Consider the following 27,809-nt stretch of genomic DNA (forward strand, 5'->3'; position numbering starts at 1 on the left):
TCCAGACACGTCACGCCGTTACTATAACAGTTTGTATAGTAAACAGGCGTCAATATTGCCATATCAATTCAGCCCGAATCAGATTTAGAGAATATTAGTGGAGGAATCGAGCAGAACGTGCACGAACGGCTGTTACAGGACGTTTCAGAAAGGTACGTTTTGTATGTCTCATTCTTTTTACACGCTGTTATTTGTAAATGCTAGGCTTATCCTAATGCTACGGTTTATGTTAAAACACGCAAATACAATCTAGTTCATTCATACGATCGTTTAAACTCAATATTACAATCTTCAATGGGATTATTTGATCAGTTCCCCCCTCCTCTCTCTCTCTCTCTCTCTGCGCATGCGCGAGCGTTTTGTTGTGAGAGCGAGTGAGACGCGTGGTGAGTGTGTGGACTCTATCTCTGAGGCCGCTGTGCCTATAAGAAGTTTTCTATTCTTTCTATCTTTGACTTTTTTTTTGTACTTGTGGTATACTGGTTTAAAAGTATTAAGATAGTGGTTTGTTGTCTCTCTGCCAGTTCTTTATAACTGGCCGGATGACTTCGGCCGTGAGGACGACGTTAGATTTCCTCACACGGCGTCACGCTGTGAAAATTAGTCTGAATGCTACTGTGGAAGAGTGCAGTTTAGCTGTTGGGGAGGTGGTTGGCTGTGAAAACATTATGTCGGCATCAAGGATGAACAACGCGGTTGTTATACTAGTTAGCCAGTTTTATGCTGTTTGTTTTAGCTAACTTTGTTATTCAAGATACTTTGTTATTCAAGATACAAACACCTAACGTTAACGTTAGGTGTTTGTATCTTGAATAACAAAGTTAGCTAACATCCAACCGCTAGTCAAAACATACAATCCTGATTTACGTGATAACTAACGTTAAACTATCGCTAAGCTTGCTTGCTAGCACCTTGATTCTTCATTAATTATGGTAGAGAACCGAAATCATAACCTAAAACAGCATAAAACTGTCTAACTAGTATAACTTCACAGTAAGGTTAAATGTTAAAAGCAAAATTTACATTAGAGTACACAAAAGTGTGCTTGTTGATCCTTGAGGGGTTTAGCTGACGTGAGGACGTCCACACACACAGTTTAATCCAAAGACGACACTTGTCAGGATTTGACGGTTTTTGGGAAGGGAAAAAAACGGACACCCACCTCCAACCTCTCTGGGAAACGCGAATCTGTGTCACAAATGCCCCGGGCACAACGTTTAACCATATTTCTGATAAAACTACGATGGTAATAGCCTGCCGAGCCCAAAAATATGAAACGCCTAAGTTACGGTAAAGTCAGCGCTGTGAAAAAGTGTCGGAGCTTGTTCTTGGCTGCGCTGTGATTGGTCAATCTACATTCTAGGGTGTGGCTTAGCCAAAGGCGAATTACTCACCCTTGTGTTGTTATTTTTAAATAAATCTGAGAGCTGTCTCACTCCTCCATAGGCTTCTCTGAAATTGAAATTTGCCCTGCCCACAATGTTTAAAATAGTCCAAGTGACTACAGTGGCTCAACCTTAAGTTAATCAAGCAATGAGAAAACTTTTTGTGTAAAAAAAAAAAAAAAAACGACTTCATTCAATTATTGATTTTCTTCTGTGTTTCTCTGAGTGAGTTCACGTGGTGTAAAAGCGCAGCAGCGCTTCTGAGTTGTACGTCAGAACGTGAGCTCACTATTGGCCGACCATTGCGTGACGTACATCACAGAAGCGCTGCTTATTTTTTGGGGTACAAAAAAGTTTTCTCGCCACTTGATAAATCATGATGATTCAGTTTCTGCACTTAAAAACTGTTAGGCCTATGTGTTAGAGATCTAATTACAATGTAGTTATCATACAATCCAATGTTTCAGTTTATAGTTGCTGTAGTGGTTGAAGATGAGTGCCATTAGTGTTTGTCTTTGTATTATTGATGTTTTATCCATGTCATATTGAGAGAAATAGCAGTATCATCTTTCAATAGATTTATAGACTTTTATCAAATAGCCTAATGTGTTTCTAACAGCAAACACTCAGAATAAAGTGAGATGATCTGCTGATGATCCTGAATGGCTTGTTGAATGAGTGTTGATAGTCTGAGGCTCATCAATATTAACAGATCTGCTGAAAACACTCTTAATTTCATGACAATAGTTCCTGTTTTCACCTCATTTATTATGCTGATGTCTTCAGATCTACTGTAAATTGACACTTGAAGCTCATTTCATTGGTGTGAATAGAGAGTAATTGTTGGTTTCTATGTAGAGATAAAGATAAATGCTTGATGTGTCATTTAGTATTAAAACAAAAACTCAGTAACTGAAAACTTTGGTTTCTGCAGATCAGCTCCTCCCACATCATTCACATCATCAGTGAAGCTCCTCCCACAGCAATCACATCATCAGTGAAGCTCCTCCCACTGCAATTCACCAATAAATGCTGGAATATTCCCATCAGTCTACAAGTGAAGACGAGCATCAGAGCATCAGGAAGAGCTGAAATCTGCAAAGACTGAGTTTATTAAAGAGGACAGTGAGAACATGAGTGATCCAGAACCCTGCAGAATGAAACACACTGAAGATCCTGAAGAACAAAGAGGTTGGTGTTTATTCTTCATTCATTCATGATGCTGAAGAACATTCATGTTAGAAAGATTAAAGCACTTCTTCACATTTAGACAAACAGTTAAACTATGGGAAATGGTTCAAAGTGTTCTTGTTTGTTTACAACAAATGGTCAGTAAAGGGAGGTTTGATAAACTGTTATATTGATTGTCAATATCAAGTCCAACTAAATATTTTAGCTGTTTTTACAATTATTTTACAATTATAACTGGCTCACATATTTTTGCAACCATGTTATTTTGACATTTCTCAATTTTCGATTAGATTTCTATGCACAAGCTTGTGATTCGATATTGATGGTGTTGGATATACTGTATATCAGATCAATTACATGGCAAATGTTCTCAAGGAAAGAAAATCTCCCAAATAATGCTGTAAACTACACATAGGAATCAGTTGGTACCACATTAATATTGAAGGTTACAATTTACTGATTTGTATAAAATTCAAGGATGCATTACATTCTAGGATGTTTTTTATAATAATAAAGTTATACTAACTTTGCAATTACATAATCATATTTTTCTACCTTCAAATATACACATTTAAATTGTGACTGTCATAAAAACTTTACTGGTTTATTCAAACATGCATTAAATATTGAACATATATATTTTTTAATGCATATGTAATGTGGTGCATATATTTATCAAAATGCTCCTCTCTAAAATTCACTTTATAGCTAACTAACAAGTTATGGTCACTGAATACGGTAAAGTTTTTAATGATACAGTGTTTAAAGAAAATAAGTAAACAACCAAACAAATAAATAAACCGGTATACATAAGTTATAATAATAAAAAAAAAGGTAAAGAACAAAAAGTAAAAAAAAAAAAAAAAAAAAGAAGCAAGTAGTAAAATAAATATAAATACATTCTCATCATCAGATAACAATGGAAAACTGAGAAATACTGAGACAGACCAACAAAGTATTATAGGGCACCTATTATGGCATTTAACATGTTCCTAATATTGCTTTGGGAGTCCCCAACAACAGTTTTACATGCAATGACAAAAAACACTTGTGTTGTCTTATAATATGCATTTATTTTTACCTGATTTGCTCACCGACTCCCAAATGATTCGTTCAACGACTCATTTTTCCAAACCCCTCCTTTGCGTGACGCTAATCTGCCGTGATTGGTCAGATGACCCATCTGAACCCAGTTATTGTTTGCGTTAGCCCAACGCATAAACATATTGATAAAGCACTGCAGTACTACAAGGTATTGCTCTATTCTTTGACAACTCCAATAACAACGACAAACATTTTTAAAAAAATTGACTTTGGAGACCTAGAAGCTGCGCTGATCGTACACAACACACAAAAATACTTATTGAGCATGCTAGAACACATACAAGCAACAATTATTAATAATATTTGCAGGTTGTGATTCGGAGGAGGAAGCTGATCCAAATAAACTTGGTACTGAACCTTCCTTCAGTAGCAGCCGGCTCGTGAATCCACACTTGTAAGCATTTATGTTTGTAAAGCAATCGTCATTAAAATGACGCGAACACAGCACAAGGTTCGGGCTATACTTGTGTGGTATAGTTGTAAATATAAACTCTAGCCACTGATTCTCCACATGCTCGTCCCTGGGCAGTGAAGAAAAGGTCGCTTTTGATTCGCACTTAAGAACACGGCATCTTGTTTTCGACGATGTTTTCAAGTTTTCCCTGGTGTCTGTGCGCGCAATGAGTGGGCGCGGCCAATTTGATACTTTTCGTCTTGACGTCACAACAAAAAAATGCCTCATTAAATTGATTCAGAGTCGACTCTACTTTTGAAAGACAATAACTTTTTTTACAGGGAACTTTCATATATAAAACTTTGCAGGATGTTTTTGTTCACGTAGAACTATTTTACACACTACATGAAAGGTAATTTTCAAAATTCCATAATAGGTGCCCTTTAAGTGCACTTAAAACTCAATTCTAAACATCAGTGTAAAATTACATAGTACTAGCTGGAATGGAAAGGGTTAATCAGACATATTAAAGATGGCAGAGTCTGTACGTATGCTAAAAAGGGCTTCCAAATTGTAGAGAATCATGTACTGGGCTGGTGAAGAGAAAGTTTTTTTGTTTTTTTTTAAGTTTGATGAAATACAAGGCTAGGGCTGGGCGATATATCGCACGATATTGTTAGGCACATCTCGTCAGTAAAGCCGGTTCCCTTGATTAGTAGTAAATCACCATCACCTGCTTTCAGATGGAGCGGTGTTAAATTAAAGGGATAGTTCAGCCAAAAATGAAAATTATGTCATCATTTACTCACCCTCCAGTTGTTCCAAACCTGTATGAGTTTCTTTGTTCTGCTGAACACAAAGGAAGATATTTGGAAGAATGTTTTTAATCAACAGATCTCGGCCCCCATTGACTTCCATAGTAGGAAAAAAATATACTATGGTAGTCAATGGGGGCCGAGATCTGTTTGGTTACAAACATTCTTCCAAATATCTTCCTTTGTGTTCAGCAGAACAAAGAAACTCATACAGGTTTGGAACAACTTGAGGGTGAGTAAACAATGATAGAATTTTCATTTTTGGGTGAACTATCCCTTTAACACACCTGGGGCTGGGAGTGTATATGAGTTAGGGGTGGGCGATATGAGCAAAAATTCATATCACAATATTTTTCACTGCCCGGACAATATCGATATTATATCGCGATATGAGGAAAAAAAATTGGAATCACATTTTAGTACACCTTAGTTAAATTACAGGCAAAATATGTATTTTAACCCTAGATAACTAAAATATAGTTAAAGGTGAGGGATTTAATTGGACATTTTTTTTTTATTGTGCCATTTTTTTCTCAAAAAGTGCAAACATGCAACATGAGGTATAGGCCTGAAAGCACTTGTTATGTCTTTCCACTTTTTGCTCATCTTGTCATAATGAGTACCGGCAACGAATGAAGACTTTATTGATTTCTGAGTGAGAGCCGTCTTCGGGCGTGCTCCGTCCCCGGGAATATCTGTTGCACGCATTTGGGTGCATCCAAGGTTATTATAGTTTTGCTTTTTTTAATTAGTTTTTATTTGGATATCGTTTTCAATTTTGCTTTAAATTTCAGTTTAGTTTTAGTTAGTTTCATTAATGGTTTAGTTAATTTTAGCTTAGTTTTTATTTTGCAAACACATTTCTATTTAGTTTTTATTTTATTTAGTTTGTTTTAGTAATTATAGTTTAGCAGAGCAAGCAGTACACTTCCAACGTAGACCAAAGCAAGACGTTTAATTTAAGTTTAATATTTGCACAGATTACAGTAAACTCTTGTGCAGACATCTTCATAATAAAAATAAAATAATTCTTTGAGATTGAACGAAGCACCAAATAAATGGAACTTAAAAGTATACAAGAAAAAACTATGAAAAATTAATACAAACTAATTGATTAGTGGAAGGAGACAGAATATACAGTTTGTACAGTATATAAAAACCATTACGTCTATGGAGAGTCCCCACAAAGCTAGTGGACCTGTGTGTGTGTGTGTGTGTGTGTGTGCCGTGTCCTGGTATTCCATAGCCTACATTGCGGGGAAATGTCTGCACGTGGATAATAATTATTAGCAGTATTTTTTTTGTAAAAACAAAGATAGTAACAGAACCTTTCAGCCTTTCAACCTTCATGAAAACATGCCATCTCAAACATACGTATGTTACTCGAACATGAGTTTTTTTGTGCTTGACGAACCTGTTTTGGTGTTGCACCCGCGTCTCGCAAATGAAACAGCATTCTAAAAATGCTGCGCTCAAGTTAAGAAGTCCAACTTGCGTCTTATTACCTTGTGTTATTTCCCATTGCACCGCAAAAGATGCATACTTTATGAACAACTGCTTAGCACTAGCGATGTGTTCGACGTTACGGTCCTTCATTGAGCGCGTCACAGGACACCGGTTAATCGCCTCAGCAACTTCACGCAACTTCAGCGCCAAATCAGGCATTTCCTTAAACAGCCACAGGTCAGATTTTTCCGCTAAATTAAAGAGCTTATTTCAGTTAGTTTTTCAGTAACTGTTGTTAGTTTCGTTTTTCATTTATTTATTTCAATATAACTGCAACATTTGAATTTATGAATATCTACGGTATCCTCGGTATCGCAAAATCCATATCATGGCACAACATAATACCGGTATTCACGTTCATACCGGTATAGCGCCCACCCCTAATATGAGTCCACAGTCAAGAGTGTAAAGTGTTAAAATATGAGTGTTAAATTAACACTCAAGAGAGACACTGCATGTTGCAGTGGTTGCCACCAATCACAACTCATTAATGGCTCCCATCATGCATTGCGGTATGAATAAATTATGATCTGAATTGTCTATGTAATTTACTTTTCCTAATTGAATATTCTGCTCTTCGCCATTGTTGAGATGCATAGACTGAATCTTGATGTCTGTGTGTGCCTAAAAGAATGATTTTTTTTAAACAACTTTTAAGAAATCCTTTATATTATATCAAAAATTCTGGGCATTTAGGCAGATTCACAGTTATGCTGTAACCAACAACATAAATCAAAGCCAGAAAGGAGGATCTTAATGAGTTCAGTGATCAAGTTCAAATGATGATTGTCATAATATAACCAACACCATCAGATCACTTTTTTTTTCTTTGTTCAACTGGCAGTTATAACTCAGATACAACAGCCAAACAAAATATAAAATTAATATAAGGGGTCAAGAGCCCAACTAAAGCAACCATTGATCGTCATAACGGTTGCTTACAAAGATTTTCTCCTTCAGTGATTCTGCTTGTTAACATCAGGTGTCTTCAATAATGTTCAATCATCACTAAATTAATCACTTAATTATCTCATTAACTTAAACACTCTTGAGTGTGGACTCATATACACTCCCAGGAGTGTTAAATTAACACTGGAGTTTTTGCTGTGTACAAAGAGCTGTAGTTAACTGACAAGCTGAGCCATATCGCATTAATTATTGCTGGCGATACGTCCGCGATATTAATGCGATATGGCTCAGCTTGTCAGTTAACTACGGCTCTTTGTAGTAAATGCCGCTCCATCTGAAAGAAGGTGATGGTGATTTACTACTAATCAAGGAACCGGCTTTACTGATGAGATGCGCATAACAATATCGTGCGATATATCGCCCAGACTAAAAGCCTAGATGCAAAGCGACTAGCGACAAATCTAGCAACTTTTACTTGTGTTATTGGAGACTTTTGTGGTGTTTGGAGACTCGAAAGCACGTATCACTCTGCAGTTATTGTGCTCAACGAGCAGCGGGGGCTGCCGTGACACACACACACTCACCCATTCACTCACTAACAAAGGACTACAATCATTAAGTCTTAAAATAAAATCTGCATTGCCTGCAAAATTGTTATTTTGTTCGTTGTATTAAAGATTTTGCCTAAGCTCCGACTGATTAGCCCCCAATACTAGTCTCTCAACATAGCCACACACATCATTGCATCATAGCCTAAACTTTATTGAAAACACAACTAATCCACATCCAAATTATTTCAAAACCAAACAAAAATGGAGAGATTTTTAGTGAGGACGTACAAGGCAACCGACGCACCACCAGCTGCAAAAAAGCTTCGAAGGTACGATGAAGCACACCTGCAGTTTGGGTTTACAGTCATGGCTGATCTGAGACCTCAGTGTGCCGAGGTGCTGGCAAACGACAGCATGAAGCCCTGCACACTAAAAAGGCACCTCGAAACAAAGCATGCTGACATTAAGGATAAACCGGCTGAATATTTTAAAAGAAAGCTTGATGGCCTATGCTAAATCATAAATCAGATGAATGTACTATAACATTACGATGTCCAGCAATCGTACATACATTGGGTTTAATTTGTCATTATATGGCCGATAAATCGGGCCGATATTTGCGGGTTTTACGTGTATCGGGTTTAGCCGATACGCGGCTGCTGCGTTCCCCGATATTTTTTTTCCCGGCATTATTTACAGACAGGCGTCCGCAGACAGCTCTGTGTTACTTGAGACGCTGCAGTTCACATGCAGCCCATGTACTGCCCCTCCCACACTATCAGAGTGCTGGAAGCCTCTTCAAGACAACAGTTAGTTTAAACTTTCAAAGCTTCTTTAAACTGTTCTTTAAACTGTTGGCCATACACTTTGAAAGTGGAAACACGTTGCTCTATGTGCGTGCAACTATAGCTAAGCAAGTTTGTGGGTCCAAATGGAAAACGCTAATGCCTCATCTATAAAACTGCTTTTCATTGTATTTAGGGAGCTGCAAATAGCTAAGTTTGAGACTATCCAGATGCATACGGCAGCTGTTACGAACACTTACACTGGTCATAGGATTAAATAATGCTGTCGGTATACCGTGATATTTGTGGGAGTTTTATTCAGCGACCACCTGGCTGAGGTTTGGACGTGTGCTCATTAAAAAGAAGCGACACGGTTGCGACACGCATGCGATGCAGTGCGCTCGTTCCAGGCGCTCCTATGCTGTGGTGAGATGAAAACATTTAACGTACGCAGGTCATGTGACAAAAAAAACAACTGACCTTTGCATGACAACATTGAAAGCTCGGCTGAACAGCTGATCATAGCTGGACAGGGCGGGCTTTTATTTCTCATCTCCATAAATATGTAGTCATAAAGGGCTAGAAATAAATGAATCCTTACTTGCTCGTCATCATGGAGAGCGCAGTTCATGATTGCATAGCAATGACAGATGCCACGGGAGCGCAAGCGCTTGTAGAAAGGACAAAGCGGCGTGGCCGTGCTTTCCACACGTTTTTAGACGTGATATGTGAACAGTCATAATAAACTGAGAATCTATTTGGTTTAAAATCCTTTTTTATTTTGTTTAAAATGGAGATCACGATTACATATATCAGACAACTACACATAATAACATGTTCCAGTCTTTAAAAAAAATAAATAAAAAAATTTTAATCATTAATTCAAACACGTTTAAAACGAATTAATTCAGTCTCAGAAATAAAGCAGTATCGGCTTCAAATATCGGCCCAAGAAAATTGGCAGCCCATCTCGGTCATCGGCTAAGGCTGATGGGAAAAAAAATCGGCATCGGCACAAAAAAATTCACGTCGGTCGATCCCTAATTTTAAGCGTATATTTAAATGATCCAGTGGTAAAACTTTTGCTAAGTGTGTCGGGTTCTGGGTTCTAATCCGCAATCGTATAGTTTATTTTTTTCTCATTAAAACAGTATATCAGCAGGGACACGTTTGTGTGCATTTTGTTTTGTAATTTCATCGGAACAAATATAGAGTCTCCACAACGGATTGAAGCATGCGTCTCCACAGCTGAGTGAAGACTGTGTGCGAGCCACAAGAGAACACCGTATCCGCGGCAACGAGCAACGAGTGGCACAGTGGCAACGAGCACAACACATTTCAGCGATAGAACGCCTCTTATTAAATAAACAAACTAAATGAATGCTTTGCTAGTTAACTGGAGATGTTTTATTTATTTGTCAAGCCATGAGATGTTTCAAAAGTGGTGGGGATAATATCAACCTTAGCAAAAAGTGGTGGGGACATGTCCCACCCGCAAATTATGCCTATGAAAATGCATAAATAAACAAATAATGAACGCGAAAAATAAATAAATACACATTTCAGTTCTTAACAAAGAAGTGCATCCTCTGCAGCAGTTCAGGCGACACCAGCTCCTCTAGTGTCATCATGGCCAAATTCGTGCTCTTTTGTCCATTCCGGATTAAATGAGGTCTGACGCATCGGCATGTTAACGTTATGATATGACATAGCCAGCACGTGGACACATCGTGGAGGCTTGTTTACTTTTTTAACCAATGATTTATCAGATATTTATTTGACACTGCTTTCAGCCAATCATTTGTTTGACCAGCATTAGACGCTATACTGCTGTGTCCCAATAAAGATTCTAGAGCGATACAGCACAACTCCAAAAAGGAGGACAAATGAGTGTCCGACTTGAGGCTGCGCCAGATGCCGGACAGGGGGCTTAAAATCCGGACTGTCCGGCCTAAATCCGGCCGTATGGCCACCCTACATACAGTACAAATCATTGTTCATTTCAAAATAGATTATTTTGTATGTAGCCTATTCAATCTCATGCTGTTTATGATGCCATCTTTTATAATAAACAACAGTTAAGATGAAAAAGAAAAACAGTTCTTGAATTGAAAATGTTATGGCACTGTTGTATATGTTTAATGTGTTTATTACAACCCCAAATCAGAAAAAGTTGGGACACTGTACAAATTGTGAGTAAAAAAGGAATGGAATAATTTACAAATCTCATAAACTTATATTTTATTCACAATAGAATATAGATAACATATCAAATGTTGGAAGTGAGACATTTTGAAATGTCATGCCAAATATTAGCTCATTTTGGATTTCATGAGAGCTACACATTCAAAAAAAAGTTGGGACAAGGCCATGTTTGTTTACCACTGTGTGGCATCCCCTCTTCTTTTTATAACAGTCCGCAAACGTCTGGGGACTGAGGAGACAAGTTGCTCAAGTTCAGGAATAGGAATGTTGTCCCATTCTTGTCTAATACAGGCTTCTAGTTGCTCAACTATGATGCAAATCATAACTCTTTATGATGCACCAAATGTTTTCTATGGGTGAAAGATCTGGACTGCAGGCTGGCCATTTCAGTACCCGGATCCTTCTTCTACGCAGCCATGATATTGTAATTGATGCATGTAATTGATATGGTCTGGCATTGTCATGTTGGAAAATGCAAGGTCTTCCCTGAAAGACACAACGTCTGGATGGGAGCATATGTTGTTCTAGAACTTGGATATACCTTTCAGCATTGATGGTGCCTTTCCAGATGTGTAAGCTACCCATGCCACACGCACTCATGCAACCCCATACCATCAGAGATGCAGGCTTCTGAACTGAGCGCTGATAACAACTTGGGTTGTCCTTGTCCTCTTTAGTCTGGATGACATGGTGTCCCAGTTTTCCAAAAAGAACTTCAAATTTTTATTCGTCTGACCACAGAACAGTTTTCCACTTTGCCACAGTCCATTTTTAATGAGCCTTGGCCCAGAGAAAACACCTGCGCTTCTAGATCCTGTTTAGATATGGCTTCTTTTTTGACCTATAGAGTTTTAGCTGGCAACGGCGAATGGCACGGTGGATTGTGTTCACCGACAATGTTTTCTGGAAGTATTCCTGAGCCCATGTTGTAATTTCCATTACAGTAGCATTCCTGTATGTGATGCAGTGCCGTCTAAGGACCCGAAGATCACAGGCATCCAGTATGGTTTTCCGGCCTTGACCCTTACGCACAGAGATTGTTCCAGATTCTCTGAATCTTTGGATGATATTATGCACTGTAGATGATGATAACTTCAAACTCTTTGCAATTTTTCTCTGAGAAACTCCTTTCTGATATTGCTCCACTCCGCAGCATTGGGGGAATTGGTAAACCTCTGCCCATCTTGACTTCTGAGAGACACTGTCACTCTGAGAGGCTCTTTTTATACCCAATCATGTTGCCAATTGACCTAATAAGTTGCAAATCGGTCCTCCAGCTGTTCCTTATATTTAACTTTTCCGGCCTCTTATTGCTACCTGTCCCAACTTTTTTTTGAATGTGTAGCTCTCATGAAATCCAAAATGAGACAATATTTGGCATGACATTTCAAAATGTCTCACTTTCAACATTTTATATGTTATCTATATTCTACTGTGAATAAAATATAAGTTTGAGATTTGTAAATTATTCCATTCCTTTTTTACTCACAATTTGTACAGTGTCCCAACTTTTTCTGATTTGGAGTTGTACATTAGATAAGGGTGTCATTGATCAAATAATTAAATAGTTCTCTTGACAGAATCATGGGATTTGTGCCTATAATGTTTTAAAAGTAATAATTGGAAGATCTATGTTCCTCATTCATGAAGATTTTCAAGGACATGCATAATTAATTTATAAAAACTCATCAAAATGATGGGAATATTTTAGGGCTCACTTTATGTCCTTTCACTTTATAATCATATTTCTCTTTGAATTTTGATGTACTGAAAATGCAATTAAACTTTTTTTCTTTCATTTCAGACCTGATTGAAGTGAAGGAGGAGAGAGAAGAACTGAGTGAAGTGAAGGAGGAGAGTGAAGAACTGAGTGAAGTGAAGGAGGAGAGTGAAGAACTGAGTGAAGTGAAGGAGGAGATTGAAGAACTGAGTGAAGTGAAGGAGGAGAGAGAAGAACTGAGTGAAGTGAAGGAGGAGAGTGAAGAACTGAGTGAAGTGAAGGAGGAGATTGAAGAACTGAGTGAAGTGAAGGAGGAGAGAGAAGAACTGAGTGAAGTGAAGGAGGAGAGTGAAGAACTGAGTGAAGTGAAGGAGGAGAGTGAAGAACTGAGTGAAGTGAAGGAGGAACATCATATCAAACCTGGAGAAAAACCTTTGAGTCACTCACAGACTAAAAATAAATTTTTAAAGAAAACCGGAGCCAAGAAATCTACAACCTGCACTCAGTGTGGAAAGAGTTTCACAACCAAACAAGGTCTTGAGTGTCACATGAGAGTTCACACCGGAGAGAAGCCATTCACTTGTGATCAATGTGGAAAGAGTTACACAACCAAACAAAATCGAGAGATTCACATGAGAGTTCACACTGGAGAGAAGCCGTTCACATGTGATCAGTGTGGAAAGAGTTTCACAGCCAAACCTAGTCTTGAGATTCACATGAGGATCCACACCAGAGAGAAGCTGTTCTCATGTGATCAATGTGGAAAGAGTTTCTCAAAAAAACAAAATCTTGAGTGTCACATGAGAGTTCACACCGGAGAGAAGCCGTTCTCATGTGATCAGTGTGGAAAGAGTTTCACATGCAAACAAAATCGGGAGATACACATGAGAGTTCACACTGGAGAGAAGCCGTTCACATGTGATCAGTGTGGAAAGAGTTTCACAGCCAAATATAGTCTTGAGATGCACAAGAGGATCCACACCGGAGAGAAGCCATACTCATGTAATCAATGTGGAAAGAGTTTTTCACTGCTGAAATCGATACAAGGACATCAGAAAACTCATAATACTGGTACTCTGGTAAGAGAGTACATGTGCTTTGAGTGTCAGAAGACTTTTACTACAGCGATATATTTAAAACTGCACCAGAGAATTCACACTGGAGAAAAACCTTACAAGTGTTCACACTGTGACAAGAGATTCAGTCAGTTACAACATCTGAAATTACATGAGAGGATCCACACTGGAGAAAAACCTTACAAGTGTTCACACTGTGACAAGAGATTCAGTCAGTCAAAACGTCTGAAATTACATGAGAGGATACACACTGGAGAAAAACCTTACAAGTGTTCACACTGCGACAAGAGATTCAGTGTGTCAGTAAATCTGAAAACACATCAGAGGATCCACACTGGAGAAAAACCTTACAAGTGTTCACACTGTGACAAGAGATTCAGTTATTTAACAAGTCTGAAAACACATGAGAGGATCCACTCTGGAGAAAAACCTTACAAGTGTTCACACTGTGACAAAAGATTCAGTCAGTCAACACGTCTGAAATTACATGAGAGGATCCACACTGGAGAAAAACCTTACAAGTGTTCACACTGTGACAAGAGATTCTGTCAGTCAACACAGCTGAAATTACATGAGAGGATCCACACTGGAGAAAAACCTTACCAGTGTTCACACTGTGACAAGAGATTCAGTGATTCATCATCTTTGAAAACACACGAGAGGATCCACAGCAGAGAGAAGCCGCACACGTGTGATCAGTGTGGAACGAGTTTCTCTTTTAAAAGTCGCCTGAAGATACACATGAAGATCCATGCAGTGGAGAAACCACATCACCACAGTCTGAGATCACGGTAACAAAATCTCTTCTAAGTTAGTCACAGTCAAATCATCTCCACCTATGATTGAGTGGCTGCCGTTGAATCATCCAGGTCATGAATGAGGCCGACACCTGATGTGATTGTAAAGCGCTTGGTGTGTACAGTAATAAATAGTAGAGCTATATAAATGCCTCATTCATTGATTATTTTTTTAACAGCCACAATGAAAAACTGACATTTTGTGGTTTGATTGGTCTCTATTAACTCGTGTTCAACCCAACATAAATGTGTGATATAAAAAAAATGTCTGTTTTTGACATGTGATTTGTCTGTTCCCTTTAAAAAGCTACAAAAGATGTTGCGCTGCTTAGCGCATTGGGAATGTCTTTAATCGTGATCAGCTGTGAATATTGTGTGCTCTCGCCGTGTTGGCCAAACAGAATAATGGTTCTTGGAGATAATATCTCTCCTCGACAGCTAGCCATGGGCGATTCCGGAGAGGAGAGCACCTTCTGTCTCAGGTGGAGGGCACGATATTCCATCCCAGGCCCGACCTGTGGAACCTTCATGTTTGGCCCCTGATGGGTACCAACTGAGGAACACTGGGCTTTCGCCTGATGTTATTGAGACCATTCTAAGTGCTAGGGCTTCCTTCCACTAGAAAGAGTTATGCCAACAAATGGGGTGTCTTTGAAAGGTGGTGTGTTGTACATAATTTAGATCCTGTCAACTGCTAGATTGCTTCAGTTCTGGACTTTCTGCAGGAAATATTATCAACAGGCACATGTCCCACCACTCTCAGGATTTATGTGGCTCCGCTTTCGGCTTGCCACACCTTGATTGATGGGGTGCCACTCGGGAGACATCCTCTGCTCGCTCGTTTCATTCGATGGGGCCAGACGACTGAGGCCTCCTGCAAGAACCAAGATCCCTTCATGGGGCTTAGCTATAGTCCTAGAGGGTCTGGTTGAAGACCCCCTTTAAACCTCTACAATTAGCGTCTGACAAACTTCTGACCCTAAAGATGTTTTTTTCTTATGGCTATAACTTCTTTAAAAAGAATCAGGGGTATGCAGGCTCTGTCGGTCTCGCCATCCTGCTTAGACTTTATACCAGGAATGGTGAAAGTGATTTTGCATCCTCATCCTAGCTTTTGAAAGGGAACGTTCCGGGTTACTTGACTGTAACCCTGTTCCCTGAAAAAGCGGAATGAGATGCTGCGTTGCATTGCCGTGCTGAAGATGTCCCGGGACTGCTCTTCAGACAAAATATCCTGACGATGCACCTGCGGCTCATCTATTTATAGCTCGCGTTGCGGGTGTGCGCCAATGACGTCATTGACCGAGACTATATTACCTCCGGGTCAATTCTATTGACGTGTTACACACAATATTCACAGCTGGTCACGATTAAAGATGTTCCCAATGCGCTAAGCAGTGCAGCATCTTGTTGCGCTTTTTTCAGAGAACAGGGTTACAGTCAAGTAACCCGGAACGTTCAGAGCAATGCAAAATCACTCTCTGACAGTAGTTGGCACTCATGTCAAAACAAGCAGCAACAAAGCAATATAAGCAGCACTGTGCAACTTTCTCTTTCTGACATTACTTATTATGGTGAAGATAAAACGTAAAATAGTATTTTTTTAATGTTTTCTAACAGCAGTTCATGTTTTTGTATTTGCTCTGGTGCTTATCAAGAATACAGAGACGAGAAGCTTCCAGATTCTTCCTCTGTTAAATTGAAAGTTTCTTAGTGAGCTAACAACATTAACGATAACTTACCCTGTGTTGTCGAGATCGAACGCAAGATGCTAGTACAGTAACGTTAAAGGAACACTTCGACTTTTTGGGACTTTAGCTTATTCACCGTATCCCTCAGAGTTAGATTAGTCCATACATATCTTTTTCATCTCCGTGCGTGCTTTAAGTCTGTTTGACGCACCCACCGCTAGCCTAGCTTAGCACAAAGACTGGATGTAAATGGCTACAGCTAGCATACTAATCCCAATAAGTGACAAAATAACGGCAACATTTTCCTATTTACATGTTGTGATTTGTATAGTCACAGTGTGTACAAATAACAAGGTCATATGAGACACAGACATTTTTTAAACGTTTAAATACTGGGAACTATTTTCTCAGAAGGCGAAGCACTGCTACTTGGGCGGAGTGATTAGCGCAGCACCCGAGAAGCGCCGTGGTGAGGAGCAGAGAGTTCGCTCAGAGTTGGAGTAATAGAGTCAGCAATTACTAGATAGTAAATGCAAAGTTTACAATCATGGGTGTTCGCTGTATTGTAAAGAGCTGCGACAATAAACAGGGGAATTCCAACCAAAAATGCTGACCTGATGAATCAATGGATACTTGCTTGTTAGAAAGGTGTTAGAAAGGTGTTGGAAATGATGTGATTGCTAACAGTTTACATGTCAAGTATGCGCCATCTAGAGTTTCATGACCAAACTAGTGATTTATAACACAAATTATTTTAATGATATTAAAATCGATCATAATTGTGCATAGCAGTTGATGACCAGATATGATGGGATTAAAATGACTGTTGAACTCATCAGTGATCTTGACTTTGGGCTTCACATTTCATTTCACATTTGTCTCTCATTTGAAATCTCACTTGATTTCATATTTCTTTTAGACCTGAAGGACGTGAACAAGAGAGAAAAACAGAAGCCAAAAAATCTGTCACCGCTTCAGGTCTCCTGCCCTCAGTGTAAAAAACGCTTCACATGAAAATCAAGTCTGAAGATTCACATGAGAGTTCACACTGGGAAGAAGCAGCTCAGGCTTTCGCTCTGAAATAGCAATGGAGAAGATTAATTCGTAATATTACAACCCTGCAACAAGACATTCAGTCTGTCAGAAATGCATGAAAGGAGAGAAACAGATTTGTATTCTAAATGAATTTGTATCACTCAGTTTCTCTCCCACTTCTACTCTTACAAGCAAATGCAAGATATACTTTCATGTACCTTTGAAACTGGACACTTCTCTTCTCTTGAGATGCTTGGCTCTTATCAGTCAGTAAAGAGAGAGATCTGTCTCATTCACTTTTACTCAGTGTTTGTATTTGCTTCAAAAAATGATTGATTAAACTTATTACTCATTTTATCAATGACTCATTGTTATTTTACATTTTTATCAATATAGCTTTTAAATGCCTAATAATTGATATTTTACCACACACATGACTGACATTGAATGAGATTGCTGTCTGTCTACATTATTAACAGTTTCACCCTTGATATGCAGCCAACATGTTCACAAGTCCCTAAAGGCCAAGTCAAGTCCCAAGCCTTTTTTCTATTTTTAGCAATAGATACTGTATTTCGGCTAGTTATTGTAATTAACTGACATTTTTATTATTTAAATCATTAATTAAGTTGGTTTGGGAAATCCTATTTCTTCTTCTTCTTCTTCTTCTTCTTCTTCTTCTTCTTCTTCTTCTGACCGCAAATTTTTAGACACTAACTCCTCCTAGACCGTTCAAGCTACATACTTCAAACTTGGGTCAGACCTTCAGACTGTTCTGACTAAGTGTACTATATCTTTTCAGACTGGTTTGAGTTACGGTTTTCTTAAAAATTTATATTAAAAATCATTAAAATCCCATAGACTTTCATTGACCAAAAGTCCATGTCTGTTTAATGTTTAATGAACTATGTTTAATGTAAACTGCTAGAAGCCATTGATACTCAATTAAGCTTTAAGCTATCTATGTTCTTTCTAACTAATAACTTATCTATCTATCTATCTATCTATCTATCTATCTAGCCTTTATAACTAACAAATTTCTCTTTCTTTCTAACTAATCCATCCATCTTTCTTTCTAAATAATCCATCTTTGTTTCTTCTTTCTTTCTAACTAATCTTTTCTTTCTTTCTGACTAATCTTTCTTCTTTCTTTCTAATCTTTCTTTCTAACTAATCTTTCTAACCTTCTCTTTCCTTTCTAACTAATCCATCCATCTTTCTTTCTAAATAATCCATCTTTCTTTGTTTCTTTTTTTCTTCTTTCTTTCTGACTAATCTTTCTTCTTTCTTTCTAATTAATCTTTTCTTTCTTTCTGACTAATCTTTCTTCTTTCTTTCTAATCTTTCTTTCTAATTAATCTTTCTAACCTTCTCTTTCCTTTCTAACTAATCTTTTTTCTTTCTTTCTAACTAATCATTCATTCTTTCTTATCTTTCTTTCTTTCTAACTAATCTTTCTTCTTTCTTTCTCTTTCTTTCTTTCTTTCTAACTAATCTTTCTTTTTATCTTTCTTTTTTCTTTCTTTCTAACTAATCTTTTTTCTTTCTTTCTAACTATCTTCTTTCTTTCTTTCTAACTAATCTTTCTTTCTTTTTCTTTCTAAATTATCTTTCTTTTTTCTTTATTTCTAACTAATCTATCTCTTTCTTTCTTTCTAACTAATCTTTCTTTTTTTATCTTTTTCTTTCTAAATAATCATTCTATCTTTCTTTCTAACTAATCATTCTTTCTAACTAATCTTTTTTCTTTCTTTTTCTTTCTAACTAATTTTTTATTTCTTTCTAACTAATCTTAGTTTTTTCTATCTGTCTTTGAACTAATCTTTCTTTTTTCTTTCTTTCTTTTTTCTTTCTTTATTTCTTTCTTTCTTTCTAACTAATCTTAGTTTTTTCTATCTGTCTTTGAACTAATCTTTCTTTTTTCTTTCTTTCTTTTTTCTTTCTTTCTTTCTTTCTTTCTTTCTTTCTTTCTTTCTTTCTTTCTTTCTTTCTTTCTTTCTTTCTTTCTAACTAATCTTTCTTTTTCTTTCTATCACTCTAACTAATCTTTCTTTCTAACTAATCTTTCTTTTATCTTTCTTTCTAACTAATCTTTCTTCTTTCTTTCTTTATTTCTTTCTTTCTAACTAATCTTTCTTTCTGTATTTCTAACTAATCTTTCTTTTTTCTTTTTTTCTTTCTTTCTTTCTAACTAATCTTTCTTTCTAACTAATCTTTCTTCTTTCTTTCTTTTTAACTAATCTTTCTTTTTTCTTTCTTTCTAACTAATCTTTCTTCTTTCTTTCTTTTTAACTAATCTTCTTTTTTCTTTCTTTCTAACTAATCTTTCTTTCTTTCTTTCTAACTAATCTTAGTTTTTTCTATCTGTCTTTGAACTAATCTTTCTTTTTTCTTTCTTTCTTTTTTCTTTCTTTCTTTCTTTCTTTCTAACTAATCTTTCTTTTTCTTTCTTTCACTCTAACTAATCTTTCTTTCTAACTAATCTTTCTTTTATCTTTCTTTCTAACTAATCTTTCTTCTTTCTTTATTTCTTTCTTTCTAACTAATCTTTCTTTCTTTCTTTCTGTATTTCTAACTAATCTTTCTTTTTTCTTTTTTTCTTTCTTTCTTTCTAACTAATCTTTCTTTCTAACTAATCTTTCTTCTTTCTTTCTTTTTAACTAATCTTTCTTTTTTCTTTCTTTCTAACTAATCTTTCTTCTTTCTTTCTTTTTAACTAATCTTTCTTTTTTCTTTCTTTCTAACTAATCTTTCTTTCTTTATTTCTAAGTATTCTTTCTTTCTAACTAATTTATCAGTCAAATTTTAAACTACTTTAAACTTCAAACTACTTAAAACTTCTAACTACTTAAAACTTCTAACTACTTTAAACTTCTAACTACATTTTTAACTTCTTCAAACTCTCTGGTCCGTCTTTCTCAAGCCAACTTAAAGTTTGTCTCAACAAACTTTTTTTTTTTTCTAGTTTAATTTTTATTCTCAATAAAAAACATTACTTTCAATCTATATAACATTTATACCATTTGGAATGCAGGGACTGTTGTAACTCTGTAAAATAAAAATTAATTACAAAAAGGAATTAATTAAAGAGTTGTTAAAGGGATACTCCACTTTAAAATGAAAATTCTGTCATCATTTACTCACCCTCATGTTGTTTTAAACCTGTATGAATTTCTTTCTGCTGAACAGAAAGGAAGATATTTATGGCGCTTTTCCACTGCATGGTACGGCTCGGTACGGTTCGACTCGGCGCGGAACGGTTCGGCTTGCTTCGCTTTTCCTCTGCGTGGTACGACTCGACTCAGTACGGCACGGTTCAGCTCACTTTAGCTCGGTTGCTTTTCCACGGCAGTTAGTACCGCTTCAAAGAGGGTGGGACTGATCGTTATAGTTGCCGTCTCTACTACCATGACATCATCATATTAAATGCGAATTTTTCATTCCGTGTTTCCCCATCCACTCCTCGGCAACCAACGAGAGGAACGTCTGCACCTCGTCCACTGACCACGATTCAGCCATTTCTTTTTTTTGGAAGTTTATACATTTTATACAGTTTATACATACATATATATATGTTTTTTTTTTTGTTTTTTGTTTTTTAAGCAAATACTTTTAAAACAGGTGCTACAGCGTTGGCTGTTGTCTACTGGCTATTTAAATCTAGCGGGTTTAAGTGTCTCGTGTCGTAAATACAACGACGCTGGTAGAGATGATTCTGTCTGACCAATCAGTGATCTGCAGTGTTTTCACGTCACATTTTAGTATCGGTACGGTACGCTTGGAACCTCAACAGAGGTGGTACCATATAAAGTGAGCCGAAGCGAGCCGTACCGTACCGTACCATGCAGTGGAAATGCGCCATAAGTGAGCCGTACCGAACCGAGCCGTACCATACCATGCAGTGGAAAAGCACCAAAGCGTGCCGTACCGAACCGAGCCGTACCGTACCATGCAGTGGAAAAGCGCCATTTGAAGAATGTCAGTAACCAGACAGTTGCTGATCTCGTCTCATTGACTTCCATAGTATATATTTTTCCTACTATGCAAGTCAATGGTACCAAAAACTGTCTGGTTACTGACATTCTTTTAAATATCTTCCTTTCTGTTCAGCAGAAGAAAGAAATTCATACAGGTTTGAAACAACATGAGGGTGAGTATATGATGACGGAATTTTCATTTTAAAGTGGAGTATCCCTTTAAAATAATAAAATAACCAGAAATTAGTAAAGAGTGTAAGGAATTTTAAAACCAAAAAGAAATGCATGTCAGTGAGATGATTGACATTTTATTGTCCAATTACGTGAAGTTTATGTCGAAGTCCCGCCCCATCACATTAGTTGCTGTATAGAGGAAGCCATTTTCTTTTCTCTGCGTGACTGTGAGACTAGCAGCAGCATAACTTTATGTAAAAGTTAAGATCGTCAGAAAGGATTGAAAAAGAAACATTTATATGGTCGATTTTCTTTGGATTTGGTCAGGTTTTTGTCCTACGCTGGAACTACGTTCATTTCAGTGTTACGATCTAAGATGGCGAGCCTTCCCAGCGAGATGAACATTGATTCAAGATTTGAGTTCACACCAACATCTGTGGATTTGGGTAGGAAAGGTCTGATTGCCTGCACTGTAAAAAAAAATCCTAATTTTACAGAAAATAACTGTGATTTTTTTACGATCATTTTCTTTCATTTTAAATTGTACTCAAAACACTGTAAAATTACAAAAAATATCTGTAAAATAAAAATTCAGCTGTTATTTTAGGTATTGTGACATTAATGACAAATTACAGTAATTCACATTTTTTATACAGAACATTTGTTGTATTTTTCATACAGTATTTTTTCTGTTTTCTTAAATTACATAAAAATTTATGTAAAATTACAAATATAATCTGTAATTTAACAGAAAGAAAACAGTTAAATGATAAAATGGTCAAATGACTGTCAGCTCCCCAAAAAACTGTAAAACATCCTAAATTAAATAAACTGAAAAACACTGTTATTTTACAGGTATTTCATGAATAATCACGATCAAAAACCTTCATTGTAAAAAAAATCGTAAAAAAAGGGTCAAATGACTGGCAGCTGCGGCTGCCAAACAAAAACCTTAAAATTAAAGCCAAATATGGTAATTTAAATAAACCGAAAAAGCACTGTTATTTCACAGGTATTTCCTGCATTATTATAATCAAACACCTTCATTGTAAAAAAATCTTTAAAAAAGGGTCAAATGACTGGCAGCTGCGGCTGCCAAACAAAAACCCTAAAATTAAAGTAAAATATGCTAATTTAAATAAATTGTAAAAAACTTTAAAATAAATTTGATGTCACCATGATTGAGATTAGTGTCTGCTTTAGTTGGGCTCATGACTTCAATTTTTAACTTACGTTTTTCTTTGGCTGCTTTAACTGTGTATTTCATGCACATTTGTTATAGCAATAAATGCTGGAGAAAATTTCAGATGATTTTAGTCATTCTTTGATGATGGCATCATATGATGGCTTAATTCTCTGATATGACAGTCAAAAATATGAATATATTAGCTTAGATTACATGTAGATGGAATTTAGCTTTATACAAAGTCTATAATGTCATAATTTCTCACATGCATATAATTTTTTAAAATCGTAATAATTCAGGAAATAGCTGTAAAATAAGTGTTTTTCTGTAAAACATTTAAGGAAAATTTCTGTAAAAGTTTTTTGCACTTCTAAAATAGGATATTTTACTTTATTTTTACGGTTTTTGTTTGACAGCCGCAGCTGACAGCTTTAAAATAAATTTGATATCACCATGATTGAGATCAGTGTCTGCTTTAGTTGGGCTCATTACCCGTGAGTTTTTAACATTAGTTTTCTCTGGCTGCTTTAACTGTGTATTTAATACACCTTTGTTATAGCAATAAATGCAGGAGAAATATCAGATGATCTTGGTCATTCATCAGTGATGTTACAGTCTTCGTGATGATCTGATTCGCTGATATGACAGCCAAATCTCTGAATATATTAGTTTAGATTACATAATATGTAGATTGAATTTAGCTGTATACAAAGTCTATAATGATTTTTATTAAATTTTACATTATTATCTATAATGATAATTTCTCACATGATCCTTGGCAACAATATTGTAATAATCTGAAATTTAAAAAGATATGTATTATATGGAAAAAGTTTTGAGCTGGTTAATTTTTTTTTTTTTTTTTTTTTTGTAGTATAGACATCAAGAATCAACATATGAATCTCAACAATGGTGACAACCAACAAAGCCTTTTTGTGACTTTATAGTAGTTCAGATTTTTTTTCGTTGTCACCATTGTTGAGATTCATACGCTGATTATTGATGTCTGAGTGAGTCTATATAATCCTGTCAAAACATTTTCTGTATAATGACATTATAAAATCTGAGTATCACAGCACTGCAGGATCTTATATAGCAGTTTTATCATGCAAAAATTAACAACAAATATTTAATTACTTAATCAGATATTACACTTCAGGTGGTATCAATGAAGCAGGACACTACATGATGACTATTATCACTAAAAAGAGACCAACATCATCTGATCTGAGTTTCTCTTGGATTCCTACCATAACAAATATGCATCAAAGACACACAGTTAAAGCAGCCAGAGAAAATTTTAAGTTAAACACTAAAAGGTCAAGAGCCCAACTAAAACAAACACTAATCTCCATCATGGTGACATCAAACTTTATTCTTTTCAATAAAACTTCAACTTCTAAACCTCTGTTAATGCTCAATAAGAATGTTAGTATGAAAGAAATAAAGTCTGGATTGTAATAAGTGAAGATGCTGAGATCCTGAGAGATCTGGTAGTGTTTAATGTTCTGTTGGGGTTTTAAGTGTTTCTGTATGGTGTGTTTTGTGTGTCACCATTGTGTTGAAGAGTAGAGCCTGAGCTTCAGTCCAGGATGAGCAGAGAAACACTGATGAAATGCTGCATGTTGCACTGTAAAAAAATTCTAACTCTCCCAAATCAAAAATTTCAAGTGACCGATAACATCTAAATTTTTACATTGGGCCAATTGAAAAATTTAGATGTTATCGGTCACTTGAAATTTTTGATTTGGGAGGGTTATAATTTTTTTACAGTGTGCTTTATTTAACAGACAGTAACTGTGTAGTTGCTGATGTAGTGACGTATAGTCACAGCAAATCATGCATATAATTAACTGCATGTTTTTCAGTAAAAAATCAGAAAAAATGTGAATTAACTGTGTTTTAACTGTGTGTTTCTGTTAAAAAAGATTAATGAAGATTTCTGTAAAAGTATTTTCCACTTATTTAAATTAGGATATTTTACATTAATTTTACCGTTTTTGTATGGCAGCCATTGCTGACAGTCATTTGACTGTTTTTTATGGGATTTTTTTACAATGAAGGTGTTTGATCGTAATAATTCAGGAAATAGCTGTAAAAAACACTGTTTTTCCGTAAAACATTTAAGGAAAGTTTCTGTAAAAGTTTTTTGCACTTAATTTAAATTAGGATATTTTACTTTATTTTTACGGTTTTTGTTTGGCAGCCGTAGCTGACAGTCAATGACTGTTTTTTTACGATTTTATTTTTTACAGTGTGTTCGTTTTTTTTTTTTTTTTTTTTTTTTATTGGAATGAGCTTTGTTTTTGAAAGACTGCTCAGAGTATTTTGTTTTCCTCCGCAAACAGATTCGAACCTAGAGTGTTGTCGCTTGCAACGCCAAGGCCATGGGTTCAATTCCCATGGAAAGCAAGAACTGATAAAAATGTGATAAGCTTGAGATGCTACAAAAGAAGCGAGCACAACAGTTATACACCTCCTTCTAGTGAGTGTTTACATAGAAAAACAATGGAAAAGTAGGCACTTTATTTCCACTTTTCAAATATGTTCTTCATTTGTATTGAAAATAAATGCCTTTCCGATCCGAGCGAGTTTGGCAAAAGGACTTTGCACACGTCTTTTTTAATATGGTGTGGTCCAATCAGACATTTGTGGGTGGGGTTAGTGTAAATAGCCTTTGCCAACAAGACATGTTATACTTACGGGTCGTTCCACCGAGCGGTACGGTACTCTACAGTACAGTACGAAGCGGGACGGTAAACCCTGATCCGGCTTGAGTTTCCATTACCAACAGTACCCTTACTTTATAGTCATTCTCGCACATAGAAGAAAGCGACATGGTAAACAACAAAGAAGAGCAGACAGCAGATCTTGTTCTTGCTTCTCGGCATGTGGCTGTTTGTCACAACAAGAAGACAAGCGCTGAAATTAGGTGTTTCTCAATACCATGTAGGCAACAATAAAACGAAATATGTTATAAAACACCACTCTGCCTCTTTTAGTTTTCATTTAAAAAATCGTAAACATTAATAGCCACGCAAATGTGGTTTAGGCAACACATACATTGATTGTCTTCACTGCTTTTATATTTATAACAAAACGAAATATAAAACACAACCCTGCCTCTTCGTTTACATGTTAGAAATATTAAACATATTAATATGTGCACATGTACTCTGATAATATTCACTGTAATAAAATATGATACATGACCTAATAAAACAAAATAAAACATGACCTAAAACACAACCCAAAGTCTCTTTTTCTTAAATGTCAGTTTTATTGATTATTAAGTATTAAATGGTATAAGAAGCTATATAAGAAATAAAGCAAACAATTCCGTCAAAGTCAGCTACAACCAGGGCTGGACTGGGACAAAAAATCGGCCCTGGCATTTTGGCCCAGACTGGCCCACTATATGATCATAAACACCACCCATCTTTGCACACCCTTATTATGCATACCAACTCCTATTCCTTAAAACCACTAATGTCATGTAATGAGTGAGTATAGGAACGAGTGAGAGTTAACAGATGAAATAAGTACGAAGTACTTGACATTTATTAATACAGTCGAACTACACTCCACAGTGATGAATCCTAAAACAAGCTTTAAGCTGCATTGGCATACCAATACCAGTGTTTCTCACAGTATTTGTGTTAAATCTGTGGTGGGTGGACCTCCGGTCTTCTAGGGGGGTTCGGGCACATATATTTTGAGACAGTTTACAATGTCTGCTTTAAGGGCCTGTTTCTATTTTTTCACGCTATTTCTCTGCACATTCCTTGCGTTTCTTCTCCATCTCGCTGACTATTTTGACAGATACACACTGACACTGCTGCACTCTCGCTCACTCATTTAAAGTTGTGATTGGGCCAGCCCAGTGTCAAGCAAGAAAAGAGCTAATGGGCCGCTGATCTACGTGTTTCATGGGCTGGTCTGTCAGAAAAAAAAAACTAACGCTGACTTTTTTTGACCAGTGCACTACACCGGCACATACCTAGCACCACCAATTAAACAAAACAAAACGAATGGGCCACCGATGTACAAGTTTTATGGGCCAAAAAAAAAAAAAAAAAAAAAAAAATTATGTTTGAGTATGAGATGCATCGGCCCAAAAAGCACGTCGGCCCACCGGGAAAGTGCCCGGTATGCCCGATGGCCAATCCAGCCCTGGCTACAACAGTTAAGTAAGCCTAAATATATATAGTTATGAAACTTCTCTTTATCCCTCAGGCAAAACGATTTGCCAGGAAATAAATTAAAGATTCATGAGACCAAAGATCGGCTGTGAGATATACACAAGATGAGTTATATCTCGTTTAACTACTAGACTAGTGGTTTCCTAGTTTGACCTGTAACCTTAGAGGTTTCCTAATTGGGATTACAACTGCTTCCTTCCAACTTTTTGGAAGCTGTCCTTCCTCCCAAATTCTATTGAATAGTCTAAGCAGTCTTCCTAATGCTATCTCACCCATAAAAGACAACATGACATAACATATTTCATCTCCTCCTGGAGATGTCATTGATGCTCTGGTAATCGCTCTCTCCATCTCTGCATCATCCACCTCCTCTCTTTTTTCCAAGACTCCAGGATAAGCCTTTAATGTCCTTTCCCTTCCTTTTTTCCAGTTTCCCTCTAGGTTATCAGAACTGTGTATGGCTACAAAAACCTTTGCCATCATCTCTGCCTTCTCCTTGTCAGTCACTGCCTTCTCCTCCTCACTGACCAGTACAGGGTAGTCCCATTCCCTCCTCACGCCACCCATCTTCCATATCATCCCCCATACTTCTCTCACCGGTGTCATTCTACCTAATGAGCTGCAGAACTGATGCCAATAATTCCTCTTAGCCTGGCGTATAGTCTTTCTTACTAATGCTTGAGCCCTTTTATACTGTAATAAATGCTTATAATTATGGGTTCGTCTCAATTGCCTGAAAGTCCTATTCCTACCTTTTACTTCTCTGCATTCCTCCGTCCACCATGGAACTGCTTTTCTTTTCCTTTTCCCAGAGCTTTTGGGAATAGTTTAATCCGCCACCTCTCTAACAATTTCCTGGAAACTACTACCTCCCTACTCCTTCTTCAGACTGTTTTTCAATCCTCATTCTTATTCAGCATAATATAGGGAAATGATCACTAGATCCACACCCCTATATGAATATAGAAGATATAAACAAGAAGAAAATAAATGATTTACTCACCCCTTATTTTGTCTCAAGAGCATAATTTACCTTTTTTTGGTGAACACAAAAATATTTTGAAGGATTGAAGGTTTTTTTTTTTTTTACCCAAACACTTTTAAAC

At 36.6% G+C, this 27,809-nt stretch overlaps 1 protein-coding gene and 2 long non-coding RNA genes across 4 annotated transcripts; 1 reads left to right on the forward strand and 2 right to left on the reverse strand.

The window, feature by feature from the left end:
- Nucleotides 1–351: 351 nt before the first annotated feature.
- LOC309498956 (uncharacterized protein) lies at nt 352–17,521 on the forward strand. 2 transcript variants are annotated; one of them, XM_082169942.1, is made up of 4 exons: nt 352–386; nt 2,320–2,576; nt 12,650–14,432; nt 17,049–17,521. In XM_082169942.1, exons 2-4 carry the CDS (start codon nt 2,519–2,521, stop codon nt 17,125–17,127), a joined length of 1,920 nt encoding a protein of 639 aa, XP_082026068.1. In that variant the 5' UTR covers nt 352–386; nt 2,320–2,518; the 3' UTR covers nt 17,128–17,521. The 2 variants fall into 2 exon arrangements, with proteins under 2 accessions (XP_082026068.1, XP_082026069.1); XM_082169943.1 differs by having other exon boundaries at nt 365–386; nt 2,352–2,576.
- LOC309503922 lies at nt 17,384–19,391 on the reverse strand. Its single transcript, XR_014207939.1, has 2 exons — nt 19,357–19,391; nt 17,384–18,550 (listed from the first exon to the last, which is right to left on the reverse strand). It is a non-coding gene; the product is annotated as an uncharacterized lncRNA (long non-coding RNA).
- A 96-nt stretch (nt 19,392–19,487) lies between these two features.
- LOC309503820 lies at nt 19,488–27,185 on the reverse strand. The gene is made up of 2 exons (XR_014207881.1): nt 24,755–27,185; nt 19,488–21,780 (listed from the first exon to the last, which is right to left on the reverse strand). It is a non-coding gene; the product is annotated as an uncharacterized lncRNA (long non-coding RNA).
- Nucleotides 27,186–27,809: the final 624 nt, after the last annotated feature.

The sequence above is a fragment of the Leuciscus leuciscus genome (assembly GCF_965113295.1).
Source record: "Leuciscus leuciscus genome assembly, chromosome: 1".
In the NCBI taxonomy this organism is placed as follows: Eukaryota; Metazoa; Chordata; class Actinopteri; order Cypriniformes; family Leuciscidae; genus Leuciscus; species Leuciscus leuciscus.

Bases quoted from the DNA above. Each gene is read 5' to 3' on its own strand.
- LOC309498956 (XM_082169942.1), top strand. From the start codon at position 2,519: ATGAGTGATCCAGAACCCTGCAGAATGAAACACACTGAAGATCCTGAA. The intron at 2,577-12,649 runs GTTGGTGTTTAT...CTTTCATTTCAG, and splicing joins AGATCCTGAAGAACAAAGAG to ACCTGATTGAAGTGAAGGAG. The intron at 14,433-17,048 runs GTAACAAAATCT...TATTTCTTTTAG, and splicing joins CACCACAGTCTGAGATCACG to ACCTGAAGGACGTGAACAAG.